The sequence below is a fragment of the Prunus mume genome, linkage group LG2 (assembly GCF_029339155.1).
Source record: "Prunus mume cultivar Tortuosa linkage group LG2, ASM2933915v1, whole genome shotgun sequence".
NCBI classification, from domain to species: Eukaryota; Viridiplantae; Streptophyta; class Magnoliopsida; order Rosales; family Rosaceae; genus Prunus; species Prunus mume.
This window is the reverse complement of record NC_142699.1, coordinates 43,787,714-43,804,119: the sequence shown is the minus strand read 5'-3', so window position 1 is coordinate 43,804,119 and position 16,406 is coordinate 43,787,714. Positions and strand designations below refer to the sequence as shown.

Here is a 16,406-nt window from a genome sequence, read left to right as displayed (position 1 = left end):
GGACGGTGGTCAAATGGGCCATCGAGCTTGGCGAGTTCAACATCGGTATCACCCTCGGCTTTTCGAAAAAGGGCGGTCATGGCGATTTCATCTCGAACTCACACTTCCAACCAATAACGGTCAACCAATCGACCCTGTCATGCGCACCACCTTCAGAACCTATAGATTCACCTTCGACCGACAATGCGTTCGATCACAGCAACCCTCACTGGACATTATACGTGGGCGGCTCATCCAATCGGTAGGGCAACAGCGCTGGCCTAGTCCTCAAGACTCTGGATGACTCCACAATCGAATATGCTATCCGCTTTCAATTTCGTGCTTCCAATAACGAGGCCGAACACGAGCGCTCTGGTATGCCTTGGCTTGCCCAAAGCTCGGTGCCAAGCGGTGATGATATGTAGCGACTCCCAACTCGTTGTCAACGGTAATCACCAAATTTGCAGCAAAAGACGAATCAATGGCTGCCTCTCTCGCGCGAGACCGCCGATTGCTCAAGCGGTTCAAAACCTACTACATCGCGAGGTTCCCGGATATGAGAACGACCACCGATGCTCTCTCTGGGCTCGCTTGGCAATCGGCGGCCGTGTCGGGCGCCACGTCCCCATAGAAGTTCTCGCTCGGTGAAACCGGCCAAGTTGAGGTCAACACCGTTCATCGGGACCCTAGTTGGATGGACCGATCCGCACCCACCTCACCGGCGGCACCCCCAAGCGACAAGGTGAAGCAAAGCGATCGGCGGCGATCGGCTCGCTACCTTTGCAAGGCATCCTCTATCGGCGCTACTTCACGCCGTTCTTTGAGATGTGTTGCACCACAATAAGAGCACTACATCTGAGTGAGATACGGCGAGTCGCGGTGACCACTCGGGATCCTATCCTTGGCCTTCAAGGCCGTTCGGCAAAACTATTATTGGCCAACCCTCAGTGGCGCCACCAAGATTGTGCAAAGGTGCGATCCGTAACAGCGTTTGGATCTGTATCGAAAGTCGGCGAACCACTCGGTCCGATGACTAGCGGTGGCCATTCACCCGATGAGGACTCGATCTCCTCGGCCTAATGCCGCAAGGCGCGGTCGACTCAAATTCGTATCGTAGCCGTCGATTACTTTGATGGGTGAGGCGAAGCCCTCACAACAATAGCGGTAGCTAAGATCGAGCACTTTGTATGGAAAAAATCCTATGCCGATTCGGCCAACCAAACGCCATCGTAACAGGACAACGGCAAGCAATTCGATTGCTCCCGATTTCGGCATCTCTGCTCCCGATTCAACATCAGCATCTTCTTTGCATCTCCGGCACATCCACAATCCAATGGGTAGGTAGAAGCTATTAACAAAATCATCAAGAAAACATTGAAGAAGAAGCTGGGAGCCGCCAAGGGCAATTGGCCTGCCATACTACCAGAAGCACTATGGGCCATCAATACCTCATACCGAAGGTCAACTGGTGAGACACCGTTCTCCTAGCCTTGATCGAAGTTGTCGTATCGCCCAGTACATGCGCCTACATACCGAACGACATCTTTCGACTCAGAATGAGCAGGCTGCAAGCCTGGCTCGGGCGCCACTTACAAACAACGAGCGGCGGTATTACGACTCGCGCGTAAAACACGTATTGTTCAAAGTGGGGGACTGGGTTCTGCATAAAGTGTCTCTCGCAACGAGAAATCCCATCGAGGGCACTCTAGGCCCCTCCTGGGAAGGGCTCTATGAAATCGTCAGCATCTGCCGACCCAGCATTTACCGATTGCGTGGCTCCGATGGTCGAACCCTCGGCCACACTTGGAATGTTGAACATTTAAAATTCTATTACACTTTTGTACAACTTTTCTTTCAATAACAGTATCGTTTCCCTATTTTTACACAATTCGACATACATGCTTATATTCAGCAACAAGGACAAATACCGAAGCTGATTCAAATTAGACTTGGATATAATTAAAGCCTCAAACTAGGCAATTGTCTTTACAAAATTAGCCGAACGACCTCAATATCCAAACACTAACTATATGTTACAACAACAAAAGGGGCAAGTAGGGCAGCAGTCAAGGAGTTGGAGGATCGGACTCGGGCGGTGCCGGCTCGCCCTCATCCTCTCAGGAACTCAACGGCTCGGTAAGAGGAGTCGTTTCTTCCTCCTCACCGTCCGATTACGGCTGCTCGAGAATCAACTTTGGCATCCTCCCGAGGTATGCCTCGACCATCTCTCGGTTACCCTCTCGAACGACGGTGGATCCGGATGAAATTTAGGTTGTTTTTTATCGGCATTGAAGCGCTTGAACCGGTAGATGAGATCCTCGCATTGCTTTATCACCTCCTTGTCCAACAATGCCATGAACTCCGGCGAGTTTCGGTACTCAGCTATGGCCTGTTTCTTGGCCTCCTCCAGCTCGGTCGCTCGAGACCGGCGCTCGGCCTCCTCGCCGCCGCCCTCGCCCTCGCCTCTTGGCATCCCTGCTGCCCTTTCGGCCTCCGCCAACCGGAGGCTCGATTATCTTGGCAGTGTTCTCCTCCGCATGCTGATCCGCATCTTGGAGTAGCTTCCCAGCCTCAGCAATTTTGGCTCGGCCCTCCTAGTACTTCCTCTGGACGGGCTCGGCCGCGTTGATAGCCCGCTTCATACCGAGTCATATCTCCATGTTAGCCTGCAAACACAAACACAAACGTTAGCACTTTCCCATCACCTCAACCCTTGGACAAAACTTAGGTAAGCACACTTACGGTAGCCTAGAAGCGAAAGGCACGTTCGGCCTATTCGCGCACCGACTTCTTGGCGGTGCTCGGCTCGGGAGCAACATCGAGCACCGTCAATGAAGCGGTTCTAAGCGGTACCACCTTTGAGGCGGCGATGTTCACGGCTCTGCCTTGGCATCCTCCTCGTCAGACATAAGGATGACAACTTCCTCGTTCGGCCATTTGGCCTCTTGGTAGAGGGGTCACATCAAGGGCACCCTCGATCACCCTTTCCGGTCACTGAAGATGGGCCTCCCGATCGCTCGGCCTCCGCCACCCTTCTCTTCCGCCGATCGCTCAGTGCCCTCATGTGCTTAGCGCACCCTCGGCTGGAGGCGACCGTCTTCTACCTCGAGGAACCGATTTTCTTCTTCTGAGGGGCCCACGACTCGAGCCTCATCCTCGTCGCTTTGGTCATTGCCCTCTCATTAGCCACTTTACAAAACAAAGGGAAGTTAGTGCAGATCTGGCATACACCACAATAACATGAAATCATGAAAGGTCAAACGGCATTACTTACTTCGCCTCTCTTCCTCTTCTTCCTCCTATTTCCTTCGGCGGTACTCAGGCTCGCTGATCAGACCGGATCTGAACAGGTTCTTGTAGTCTAGTAGAGCCTTGTGCACATGAGCCTCCTCCGGTATTCTTGACCGAAGGCGCTCGATCACTTCTATCTCCCTCTTCGTAGCGACCGGCCGTTTCAACGACTCTTGAAACATAAAATACAACCTCGATTAGCCGGTAAAAAAATTAATAAAAAAATTGGCTCCATTGCTTGAAAGGCACCCATGGGCCTACCGAGGCTATCTGGAAGAAAGTGGGATCGCCTCTCAAAATCACTCCGACGCCGATTCCCAAGCTCGGACATCAACACCCGAAGCGAGGTTTTTGTGAGTCGGCACCCGACTCAAGTGCCCATACGCCCGCCGACGAGCAGTTTGGCACCCACCCTTAGTCGGCGCTCTTAGCCTCGTCACACTATACGAGATAGGCGAATTGCTCAAAGCTCGGCTCCCCTCACGGCTATGCGAAGGCGTGATCGTCCCAAGAGTGTGATCAAAAATTTGGATTAAACTACGGGCGTAGCCGTCATTGCCGAGATCTTACATGCAAGAATGTCTCGGCGGCCTAAGCCCGTGCTTGAAGACATCCGTGAAGAAGATAACCTCCCCCGAATTGCTCAGCGATTCCAACGACCACAGGATCCGCATCTTTACGATTCGAGAATATTGTCAAGGCCGGATCTTCGCCACCTGCCGGTCAAGCGTTCGGCTCTAGGTGGTCTACCCCAAACACAAGGTCCTTTGGCTTCGCCATCGGTATCCTTTGTCGGCCGGTAACCACCGTCGCACGCCTTCCCTAGGATCGACAGCGACACCTCGGCCGGCCTCTTCCATTCGACTCCCGGATGTCGATGGGTGGGCGTCGTCCGCCCCCACTACTTCCACACTCGAAGTACTCCCCGTATCGATGGACACCTCCGGCACTTCTCCTCCCTCGGTCTCCTCGAAGTCGGCACTATCAAGCCCTGCAATTAGGCTATGACTATAGTCTGATTCGGTGTCTGACATCTACAAACAAAAGCAACGGAACACTAAACGACATGCTCGAATCAAACCCCTATCCTAGAGCCCAAGAGCTGCTGCTCATCTACGCTCATCTATGTTCTTACGTGTTCATACACATATACAAGCATTTGATTCATGCCAGGCGGGAAAATATTATCATACCTTGTTTTGCACGGTGGTGGAAGTCGCGAAATCGCTCATATCGCAAACACTCTTGAAAATTGCCCACAACGCTGCAATGCACTCGCCGGAAATCGCCTCTCACAAGCTCCGTTTGCTCTAAAAAACTCATGTACCTCCTCTTACCGCCTCTTCCCTCAATTTATAGGATGAGCCTAGCATCGGGAACCAAAAGGTCACAAGTCTTCGCAGCCTTATCGACACATGGCACCCATGCAGGGAGCCCAACCGCCCTCGCCTCCCCACTTGCGCACTTTGAGCGTTCGCCTTCTCCCTTTCTTCTCTTTTTGAGACAGAGCACAACTTTCACAAAGATATGGCGGCACACACGGTCAAGTTTTCACTTACCCCTCATGCGAGCGGTAGGCACGTATGGTCGAGTTTTCACTCACCTCTCATGCCGAGCAGCAGCCGCAGCGTGGTCGATTTTCACTCACTTTTCGTGCGAGCGGCGACGCGCACCGGTCGAGTTTTCACTTACCCTCGTCTTTGAGCTGGCGCCGCGTGGTCGAGTTTTCACTCACCTCTCGTGCGAGCGGCGAGCACGCCGCGGTCGAGTTTTCACTTACCTCGTGCCAAATGGCGGCGCACATGGTAGAGTTTTCACTCACCTCTCGTGCGAGCGGCGAGCACACGAGTTGAGTTTTCACTTACCCCTTGTGCCAAGCGGCGGTGCGGCGTGGTCGAGTTTTCACTCACCTCTCGTGCGAGCAGCGAGCATGCACGGGTCAAGTTTTCACTTACCCCTCGTGCGAGCGGTGAGGCACGCGCGTGGTCAAGTTTTCACTCACCTCTCGTGCGAATGGTAGGCACGCATGAGTTGAGTGTTTCACTTACCCTCGTGCCCAGCAGCACGCATGGGTTGAGTTTTCACTTACCCCTCGTGCCGAATGGCGGCGCATGTGGTCGAGTTTTCACTCCCCTCTTCCTGTCGATTCCTTCCCATCTTCAACCCAACCTCTTGGCTTGGGGACTTGGGGACTACATGATCATCACTAGCTTATAAGCAGCGGGCTCGTTCGAGGGATCAGAATGCGAGCTCGGAATAAGCAAGTCCCCAACTAATAAGTTCCTCCTCGATCGAAAACTTGGGGACTACTGTTTGTACTATATCGACCAACCACTCACGTCGTGACACGTGGAACACCCTCAAAGTCGAGACCAGCTCAGCGGGCCATACCGAATGTTCGCCGCACGCTGTACCGATGCAAGGGGTCGACTATGCACCATCAATCCCTTCGCTAACCTTCGGCATGGTATGCCGAGCAACCAACCATCACGTCAATCCAGTGCAGCCGGATTACCTCATAACCTGCCGGAACTGTTAGAGCATGTGTCGATCTCCGAAGACACTCCCACGAGTCCCACATCGAAACTAAGTGCCAAGAACATCACAAATGCTCTCTCTATAAATAGAGCCCCTTGGCCCAGCCAAGTGGTAAGACTTTCTGACTTGACTAGTGCTTCCACTGTCAATAGAATCGCTTTTAGTTATTAACTTTGGCATCGGGTGCCTTGGTAGGTACCCCACTGATATCCTCTCCTTAGTTCGGATCCAGCCCTCGCTCGAACCTTCGGACATCACGAAAGAAGGTCATTCCAATCCTCAACCATCAGCACACTTGTAAGTTAGCCTAAACTCTTATATGTTCAGATTTAGTGCGAACAACTTCTAATTTAGTGAACCTCCTGCCATTCTCTCTCATCTTGCTCCTTTTGAGAGAGGGATATTTGAGGATTATGTGGCTAACTTTTGGCGACAAAACCGCAGACAACCTGCATACTGAGATAGAAGGCTCATATGTTTCCGATGGGGAGAGGGGGGTAGAAATTCCATGTTTATGTGCCAGCTCTTTGGATTAAGTTCCCGTCTCCGAGCAGAGAGGGAAAAGCAAGGAATGCTTTTCTTCGTCCCTCCAGAAAATGTGGTGGAACACACTTAAAGTATGTGCATTTCTTTCAGGATAGGAGTGCATATCTTGAATGCAAAATAGTTTTTGCGCCTAAATCTTATCCAAAAAAGAAAAGTGGTTTGTCTTCCCTAGTAGTCTCTGGCAGATGAGTAATCAAAGCTAGGAGCCCCTTTTCTTTCATCGGAACTGGTACTTAGGTCTAACTCTTCTCAATATGCGAAATCGAAGGAAGGGGCGATCTTGGCGGATGCGCTTGAGTTTGAAGCCTTCGAAAAGACAATGTCCTATGGTATTGGCCAAGGAGGCTTATGAGTTGATTCACGACTCGGTGTATAAGCAAAATAGAATAAGTAGCTTCATGGGGTGATTTAGAGTTTTGGAGGAATTTAAAGAATTTAGTGACCATTGGGTCAAACCTATTAGGTAAAAAGCTTTTAAGCAAGTAAGCGAGGAAAGAAAGTAGGCTAATGATGTTCACCCGCGAGTTAACAATCAAGATTCCTAGGCGTATCGTCTAGTCATCCAATTCAACAATTATCCCATTATGTAACACTTCCACTCAGATATTGCCACTTATCTTTTTAAAAAAAAAAATTGAACTGTTTTTCCAACTTGATATTGGGTTCCAATTCTCCCTCAAAACCTCTAGATTCAAGTTATCTTTATCCAATTTTTCTCATGGGCTTGACAAGAGAAGATCTGAGAAACATCCAGAAAGATCCCAAGAAATTCTTGATACGCAAAGATAATATTTTGGGCCTCGTAGAATGTGAAAATAAAAGCCAACTGAGAGAGAGAGAGAGAGAGAAGGGGGGGGGCCCGATTTAGGACTATTTTACCCTATATTTGACGACAATATTGACATAATGTAACGTGATGATACCGTATTATTATATAATTTCTCCATTTATTGGAGGATGCGATAGAGAAAACCAAGTAATGGCCAATTGAGAAGGGTACCGTATTTAAGTTTAAATGGGCTACTTTTATCAACAAATAACGCGTTAATTCAAACTCCCACCAAACACAGCCTTACAGAGTACAATCTAATTAAACGGAGAGTGAGTTTTGAAAATATAAAAATATAAAAAATCCTTTTTACCCGTGGAGCCAAACGCCCCCTTCTTCCCTCTCCTTCTGTACTGTGTACAAAACCCTAGTCCTCCACTCTACCAAACACACCAGAGCTTCCTCCTTAAATTCCTCCTTTTCCCACTAATTGCCATTTTCGCTTTCACGAAAATGAAAAACAAAAATTAATTTCATTGTTTCCTTTTCCACAAATTTCCGTTTCTGCATTTATATAAGTTTTATTTTTATTTTTGTATAAATGCATAAGCGATCTGATGGGCCGGCTTCGGAGCCGGTACGGACGAGCGGAAGGGTGAGGAGACGGCCCACAGCGTACGGGCGAAGCATGTACTATTACAACACAAGCACCTCCAGCCTCATTCAAAAACGCAGAAATCGGAAGAACAAGACGAAGACCAGAACTGCGGCTTCTCATATTGCTAAGATAATGCGCCATGGCAGCCGTTCCCAAAGATCCACCCAACCCAGTACTCCTCCTGACTCCAATAACCATAATGTAAGACGAACTTTCTTCAGTTCTTAATAATATGGTTCTTTTTTGCTTGATATTGATTGGATATGATGTTATTATATTTAGTTTGTTCTGTTGTTTGCTAGGTTTAATGATTGATGTGGTTATAATTTTAGGGTTTTGATTTTCAGTAGGGTTTTTGAGGGAATTGTGATGTGAATCTGCATGTTTGTTTGTTTCGTTAGTTTGCTTTGATTTTGCATGTGACTTAAATAATGGTCAGGAAAGGTTTTAAGTGATTTTACATATAAGTAGTGGGATTGGAGTGGGGTTTTAAGTGATTTCCCTCAAATTTAAATTTGGGGTTAGGGTAGGGCAGGAGTGAAGATGACCTAATCCTCACTTACCATTTCTCATGTGAAGTCTGATATATGCACATATATAATTTTTTTTCTGCATTTGTTTTCAGGCAGAAGCATCCAATCTCCGACGCTCTACAAGGAAGAGAAAGGAAACAAAGAATCGTGACCTTTACACAACAGATGACAGTTCCGGAAGTGAGGACTTAGATATAATGGTGAGGTTTTATACTCAACTATGCATGTTACATTTATGAAGGTTAATTACTGGTACAGATGCTTGTAAAACATGATATGTTGCCTGAACTGAATTTTGGGCTTGTTTTGGTTTCAGAAAGCTACAGGTAAATCTATGAAAAATCAGGTCCATAGTAGTGCATGTAAAGATGAGCCATCATCTCCCAAGCATAAAAAGATAGTGGAGACTAGACAAACACCTCGTCGTGAAGGATTGCGCCCTCGTCGATTAAAGGCATCAAGAGAACAGTTGGTTTTGCGGTTTGATGATGAACAGGATACTTCAGAAGAGAAGATTGACCAAGAGGAAACTGAAAATGGGAATGACATAGAATACAATGAGGCAGATGATGGTCAAAATGAAGGTGATGGAGAAGATGTGGGTGATGGTGATGGTGATGATGATGGTGATGGTGATGGTGATGGTGATGGTGATGAAGATGGTGATGATGAGGAGGGTGAAGAAGAACAAGATGGAAGAAGACGATATGATCTTCGAAATCGTGCAGATGTCCGTAAGCTAAGACCAAGATCTCCTCGAAGAGTGTTGCGTCAAGGAATGGGGACAAAGGTTGGTAGGGATGTGAGAAAGGGTGGATCACGAGTTCATAAGCGCCATCGTATGACAAGGACTGATGATTCTGATGACTCCCTTCTCGTGGACGAACTAGATCAAGGCCCTGCAATTCCCTGGGGCCGAGGTGGGAGCAGATCTGGACCACCGTGGCTTTTTGGGGGACTAGACACACATGGAACAACAGCATGGGGGTTGAATGTTGCCGCGTCAGGTTGGGGTCATCAGGGTGATGCTTTTGCCACTTTAACTTCTGGAATTCAAACTGCTGGGCCGAGCTCAAAGGGAGGGGCAGACATACAACCATTGCAGGTTGATGAGAGTGTGAGTTTTGATGATATAGGGGGGCTTTCTGAATATATTGACGCTTTGAAGGAAATGGTTTTCTTTCCTCTATTATATCCAGATTTCTTTGCGAGTTATCATATTACCCCACCAAGGGGGGTTTTGTTATGTGGTCCTCCTGGGACTGGGAAAACATTGATTGCCAGAGCATTAGCCTGTGCTGCATCCAAGGCTGGCCAGAAAGTCAGCTTTTACATGCGGAAGGGTGCAGATGTGCTAAGCAAATGGGTGGGTGAGGCTGAAAGACAATTGAAACTACTTTTTGAGGAAGCTCAAAGAAATCAACCTTCAATAATATTCTTTGATGAAATAGATGGACTTGCTCCTGTAAGGTCCAGCAAACAAGAGCAAATTCATAATTCTATTGTGTCAACTTTGCTTGCTTTGATGGATGGTCTTGATTCCCGTGGACAAGTCGTTTTGATTGGAGCAACCAACCGGATTGATGCAATTGATGGAGCCCTCCGACGCCCGGGTAGATTTGACCGTGAATTCAACTTTCCTTTGCCAGGCTGTGAGGCACGGTCTGAAATTTTGGACATTCATACTCGAAAATGGAAGCATCCTCCTTCAAGGGAGCTAAAACTGGAACTTGCAGCTAGTTGTGTTGGATATTGCGGTGCTGATTTAAAGGCTCTTTGTACTGAAGCTGCCATTCGTGCTTTCCGTGAAAAATATCCTCAGGTTTACACAAGTGATGATAAATTTGTAATTGATGTTGACTCAGTAAAGGTTGAAAAGTATCACTTTGTTGAAGCAATGTCAACAATTACTCCAGCTGCTCACAGAGGAGCGGTTGTGCACTCCAGGCCATTGTCCTTGGTAGTTGCACCATGCCTGCAAAGGCATCTCCGAAAATCCATGAACTATATATCCGATATTTTCCCTCCCCTTGCAGTGACATCACAGTTAACCAAGCTTGCTATGCTCTCCTCTGGCTCTGCAATTCCTCTTGTCTATAGGCCTCGGCTTCTGCTATGTGGCGGTGAAGGTTCTGGTCTGGTAATTATCGTGGATCCTCTTCGTATTGACAAATTGGTTGTAATGGGAAGACAAACTAAATTTACTTACTGCTTTAGTTTTACAGGATCATCTTGGCCCTGCTATTTTACATGAACTCGAGAAATTCCCTGTTCATTCTTTAGGACTTCCCTCTCTTCTATCTGATCCTAGTGCAAAGACACCAGACGAGGCATTGGTACATATATTTGGTGAAGCAAGGAGAACAACCCCATCAATTCTCTATTTGCCTCAGCTCAATCTTTGGTGGGAGACAGTGAGTGCATGCTTTTTGTTTCATATCATTGTTAATTAAATGGCTGTCAATGATCAGATTCTACTAGTCTATTTTGTGCTATTTGAGGTTGATGGATTCATTCTGCAGGCACATGAGCAGCTCCGAGCTGTTTTGCTGACGTTGCTAGAAGAATTACCATCAGACTTGCCAATATTACTGCTTGCAACATCATCAGTCCCACCTGCTGAAGTTGATGCCACAGCTTCTTCAGTATTTTCTGATAGTTCAGTGTATGTTATCATCTAAACCAACCATTATTTGTGAATCCAAATGCTGTGTTTGTCTAAGACATTTTTTGTGCTGGTATGCAACTTCCTAATCTTTTATTACAAACTTATAAATAAACCCAATCCTAGACATGTATTTATAAAAAAACCCAAGCACTATTTAAACATAGAAACATACCCAAAATCAACCCCAAAGTCAACTTTTTGGGTGTGTTTATAAATGGGTTTTGAGTGTGTGTAATGATGGGTTTTGGGTGTGTTTATAAAGTGTTTTGGGTGTTGGGTTTTTTTATAATTTCAACCTCCATTTTGGGTGTTTTAGTGAAACTCCCTTTATCGCCTGAAGAAAAAAACGTTAATATTTCAGTAGCATTTGGTTTGCAACTTCCTAACCCTAATTGGATTAAACACAGTAGCATTTGGTTTGCGCCTTAAAGGCTTTCTTGTTCTTTTTTTTCTTTTTGCTTTTAGAAGGGAACATAATTTTTCATCCTGATAGAACAGTACCTTTTGGGAAGGAAACAGGGAAAAAAGAAAAATTTCTTTTAAGCAGGACAACATAATAAATTGCTTTCAAAAGAAAATTTTTAACTAGTAGGAGCTACACCGGAGATTGAAAAATTGTTTTCACTTTTATTTATATATCTTGTTGTTTTTGGTAATGTAATCCATTAGCTGTATTGCGAAAGGAAGAAACAAACCTTTTTTAAGATGAGTTTCATTTTACTTTTTGCATGGGATTAGATGGAAAGTTTAAAAGTCTAAGATTAAAATCTACCTATGAAAGTGTAATCACATTGGATTCAAGCCTGCTCAAATTGCTACATGATCTGAGGTTTGTGGTGTGCCAAGCTGCGGTTCCCAATCCTCATATCATAATAGTCTGCATTATAGGTATCATACTTGGCATTTCTTGGGTTGTCAAAGAACTGTTTTTAAGATTCTTGAAAATTGATGAAAAAAACCATGGCAACTAATATTAGACTTCCACCGCTAAGATTTTCTCCTTACACTCTTAATAAATAATTATAGCAAAGAGATTTCGTCATGGGATTGCACATGCATTTCGGTTTTCACATGTTGTGTGATTACCTGATGGTTTCTAAAAGCTTTATGTTTTGAAATTTGTTCTCTGGATTGTAATATGATGTTATTTCACTACTATACAGAAATACCAAATTTAAGATTTATCAATTTATTCTCTTATCATAGTTTTATTTTTATTTAGTTCATAAATCATCTTTGATAATTTATTGAGTATTTTTCATGGCTATGATTCTAGTCATATTTTTGCTTCTTGTTATCAGCTATCAGTTGGGCAAACCATCTACTGAGGACAGATTTTTGTTTTTTGACCATCTCATCGAAGCTGCTTTGTCAGTCTTGTTAGAGGGCATAACAAAAAAGTCTCAAGAATCAGTATCTGTTCCTGAACTTCCCAAGGCTCCAAAAGTGGCAAGTGGTCCAAAGGTCTCGGAGTTAAAAGCCAAGGTAGAAGCTGAGCAGCATGCGCTTCGCCGATTGCGGATGTGCCTCAGAGATGTTTGCAATAGGTTAGATAATCCTTACTGTGTCCCTGTCCCTTTGTGATGATTGGTGTATCTTCTTACTGGTTACTTGCATTTGCCCGTGGTTTACAAAGAGAGAATTTAATGAAGAATTTGGAAACTGTGTACCATTGTAATTTTTTGTAATACTTCCTCATCTGTAAGTAGTATCCGTTTTACTTGAATTAAGAAATTGAAGCTTCTGTTTAGTCAAGCCTTTTTTTTTTTTTAATGTTGGATTGCCTCATGTTATTCGGAATAGGGGTCATTTGGCTCATGGCATGAGAATGATTCATTATATATATATATATAATTTATCTCTACTTATATACTTTTTTTCCCTATGCTGCAGACTTTTATATGATAAGAGGTTTGGTGCTTTCCACTATCCTGTGTCGGAGGAGGATGCTCCAAACTATCGCACAATCATTCAGAACCCTATTGATGTGGCTAAGCTGCTGCAGAATGTAGACTCTGGGCAGTATATTACATGTTCTTCATTCCTGCAAGATGTTGATCTTATAGTTTCCAACGCAAAGGTTTGTGGTGCTTGCTGTAGTTTTTACCTGTTAATTTATAATAATTGCAATGACATCTGATAGACTGAGAGGACTTAGGAGGTTGGCCATTTCATTTTGTTCTGTTTTTGTAATCATGACATGTTATTCTGTTTTATGTTGCCTTCTGTTCTTTGATGTCTCGTGACGTGGCATTTCTTTTTCCTTAGGTTTAACTTTTAAGAAGCATGGTGTCTCATGGTAGTTCATTTGCACTTCTTTCGAGTTTGGATTTTATTCCCCTTCTTCTACCAATGTACAATGTTCGAAAAATCGCTAGGTGGTAGGCGAGTGGCAGGCAGGGGCCTAGCGCCTAGAGGAGTAACTGGGGCCTTGGAGCGGCGCCTAGGCGTTTCTTTTTTTATTATATTTATTTTGTATTATAAATTATAATTTATACCAAAGTCATGCAAAAAATAAAAACTGGGAATATTTGAAAAACGTCATGCTCTCGCTCTTGATTTTTGATTTTCTGATTTCTATGTTCAAGAATTTGTTGTGCAAAGAAAGCTCAAAATTGTTGTTGTCATTGTGTTTGTTTTGTAAAATTGTATCATGTGTCAGTTTTATGTATTCTGCTATCTTGAATTCAGGCTTACAATGGAGATGATTATAATGGTGCTAGGATTGTTAGCAGAGCTCATGAGCTTCGAGACGCAGTAAGTTAGACTGTTATTGTTATTATTTATTTATTTTATTTGAGGCTTTTGGCTTTTGCATTTCTTATATGTATTATTTTTCTCCTCAGGTACATGGGATGCTGTCACAAATGGACCCTGCACTAGTTGCATATTGTGACAAGATTGCAGCTGAAGGTGGTCCAGAACATATTCCAGATGGTTTAGGGGTATCTACTTTCCCCGTGATACCTGTTGTACAGCTGGGAACTGTCACTAGAGCGAGTGCTCGACTTCGTAATGTCCAGCTGGAGGTGCCTGTGGATCAAAATTATGAGGCTTGCAGACGGCCAAAGAGGATTGTCGAGCCCCAGCTGGAGGTGCCAGTGGATCAAAATTATGAGGCTTTGAAACAGCCAAAGAGGAATGCTGAGCCCCAGCTGGAGGTACATGTGGATGAAAATTATGAGGTTTTGAAATGGCCAAACAGGAATGTTGAGCCCGCACATACAGGTAACTCCGAGCCTTTCCATGGCTATATACATGTTTTATTTTTGCAATATTCAATTTACTGTCTAGCGTCTAGAGTTGAGTGACTTTAGGACGATTGGAGAAATGAAGGCTAATCAATGCCGCTGGTGTAGTCCAATGTCACATGCTCTAAATGTTGAAGTACAAATATGTATCTTTCCTTTTAAGTGTCTTTTAGCATTCCCAAAGTCTTTCTGAAGCCTTATTTTGTAGTTTGATATGCTTTTTAGTTGAACACGGTTTTCTATGGGTGTTTGAATAAGATCACAATATCACTTCTTGATGTTAACTTCCTGGTGATGATCAGCTTCAACTGCAGAGGACAAGTCATGGCTTCAGGATTCAATACTGTCCAAGTCATCGCAGGAACCTGAGACAAATGAAACTAATCCTGAAGTGCCAGAATCCTCCCATCAGCATGAAACTTCTGGAGAAATTTCTGGCCATAATTCTCATGTGATTGGATCCCAAGACATCACCATGTCAGATGGTGAGATGACAAACCAAATAGAGTCTGTGAGGCGACTCTTTGTGGAAAGGACTGAAAACTATGACATTCCACAGCTAGAGAGGCTTTATACTAGAATTATGAAGGGCATTTTTGACATCAAGCACAAAGGAGATATAGATGGCACCAAGCCTTCAATTTTGAGGTATTTATTGAAATTTGCCGAGGGTGAAGCAAATTTATGATTTCTTAAAAACAAAGTATAAATCCTTTAGTCAGATGTAAAGTCGGGATCTTCTTTTTATTGCAGAGTTGTTGAGTTATATAGATCTCCCTATCTCTCTCATACTTTGTGTGTATACATCTGATCTCCACATGGCATGCTGACGTGTTGTGACGAATCCATCCGTTGTGTTTTAATTATTAATTTCCTTATGTTATAACATGTAAAGATTCGTAATATGACTTGGGCATGGCCGCATAATGTATTAGATACACAATTTTTTTGCCAAATACGAGGTAAAGTCGCTCTTGTAGACGCCATCGTAATTGAGGGTATAGTATCCATATGAGGATCCTACTTGTACTAGGTTATCAATGCCGTTCAAGAAAATCAAATCGGTTGGGATTGTGCCTAATCAACCAGGTTTAAAACCTTTCGACCAAAACAATGTCGAGAACAGTTTCTTGCCAAAAAAGTAAGACAAATATTCGGTTACTTCTCTTTCCTTGTAGTATATCTCTCTTTTTGTCTCCCCGCACTTAATTTCGCTCACTCTCTTAAACTTCATTTCTTTATTTTATGAAGTCACATTTTGTCGAATCTGTCAATTCTTCTTTAACGGAAAACTTAAGCTTTCGCAAACGTGGTAACTAGTTGGTCAGAGTAGTGAGCATGTCCCTTTGCACTCAAGTTTAAGCCCCCCCTCCCCATAAATTAGATTAAAATTTATAGTAGTTTACTTTAGATTAAAATGAGATTAATTCAGAGTAGTTTACTTTACTTATCCCTTTGCCATTTCATATGGAGGTAAAATTGAAAATCAATTTTTTTTTTAAATGCTTGGTAAACTTGGACATTTGTTTGGAGTGAGACATGCAAGAACCTGTCTTGGGGGCTTTGGTTTAAACATTTGTACTTTCTCCTTCACCAGATCCATCCATCGGTTTCCCTGTGAGGAATTTCAAGGCGCAAACAAACCTCACGAGGAAGGAGAACCTCGATTCTCTATATGATTTCTTTGATCACACAAAATTAAACTCCATTGCATAAAAGATATTTCCATTTCCATGATGCAAGTCACGAATATACTTCAGAATTCAAACGTCGAAAATGCATAAAAGAACCGTTGATGCAAAGGTTTTTTTTGTTATTGTTAGTGTTGTTTCTATCATAACCAACGCTAATTGAAGATATCAAAGAACAAAATGACAGGCTACTTTTGCTAAAGGGCTGAAGAGATTGTAGGTGCAAATCCTATATATCATGGTATACTCTGATCGATAGTTCCACCTTCGTTGCCAATTCCATGCACACTAATCTCTTCACTTGCCTACTTTTCAAGCCTTCTGTCCTTTCTCAAGAACAAGATTAGTTATTGTGATTAGATGAACTTATTAGTTCCATTACGGAATATCACAAATTGACTATAAGATGAAAAAAGGAGAGGAGGTGAAAGGGGAAGGGAGGATACCTGTGTGAGAAGAGATGTGGAGGAAAAGGAAATAAA

General features: G+C 44.1%; 1 protein-coding gene across 1 annotated transcript; it reads left to right on the top strand.

Annotated features, from left to right (window-relative positions):
- The first annotated feature begins 7,474 nt into the window (after nucleotides 1–7,474).
- On the top strand, nucleotides 7,475–15,022 carry LOC103322399 (cell division cycle protein 48-related / CDC48-like protein). Its single transcript, XM_008224313.2, has 10 exons — nucleotides 7,475–7,982; nucleotides 8,407–8,514; nucleotides 8,631–10,454; nucleotides 10,540–10,728; nucleotides 10,837–10,979; nucleotides 12,284–12,529; nucleotides 12,876–13,062; nucleotides 13,674–13,739; nucleotides 13,829–14,210; nucleotides 14,536–15,022. The coding sequence occupies exons 1-10, from the start codon at nucleotides 7,725–7,727 to the stop codon at nucleotides 14,919–14,921; spliced, it is 3,789 nt and encodes a 1,262-aa protein (XP_008222535.2). The 5' UTR covers nucleotides 7,475–7,724; the 3' UTR covers nucleotides 14,922–15,022.
- Nucleotides 15,023–16,406: the final 1,384 nt, after the last annotated feature.

Excerpts from the sequence above, each read along its gene's own strand:
- LOC103322399 (XM_008224313.2), top strand. The coding sequence starts at position 7,725 with ATGCATAAGCGATCTGATGGGCCGGCTTCGGAGCCGGTACGGACGAGC. Across the intron at positions 8,515-8,630 it reads GTGAGGACTTAGATATAATG|AAAGCTACAGGTAAATCTAT; the intron begins GTGAGGTTTTAT and ends TTTTGGTTTCAG. Across the intron at positions 14,211-14,535 it reads TGTTGAGCCCGCACATACAG|CTTCAACTGCAGAGGACAAG; the intron begins GTAACTCCGAGC and ends GGTGATGATCAG.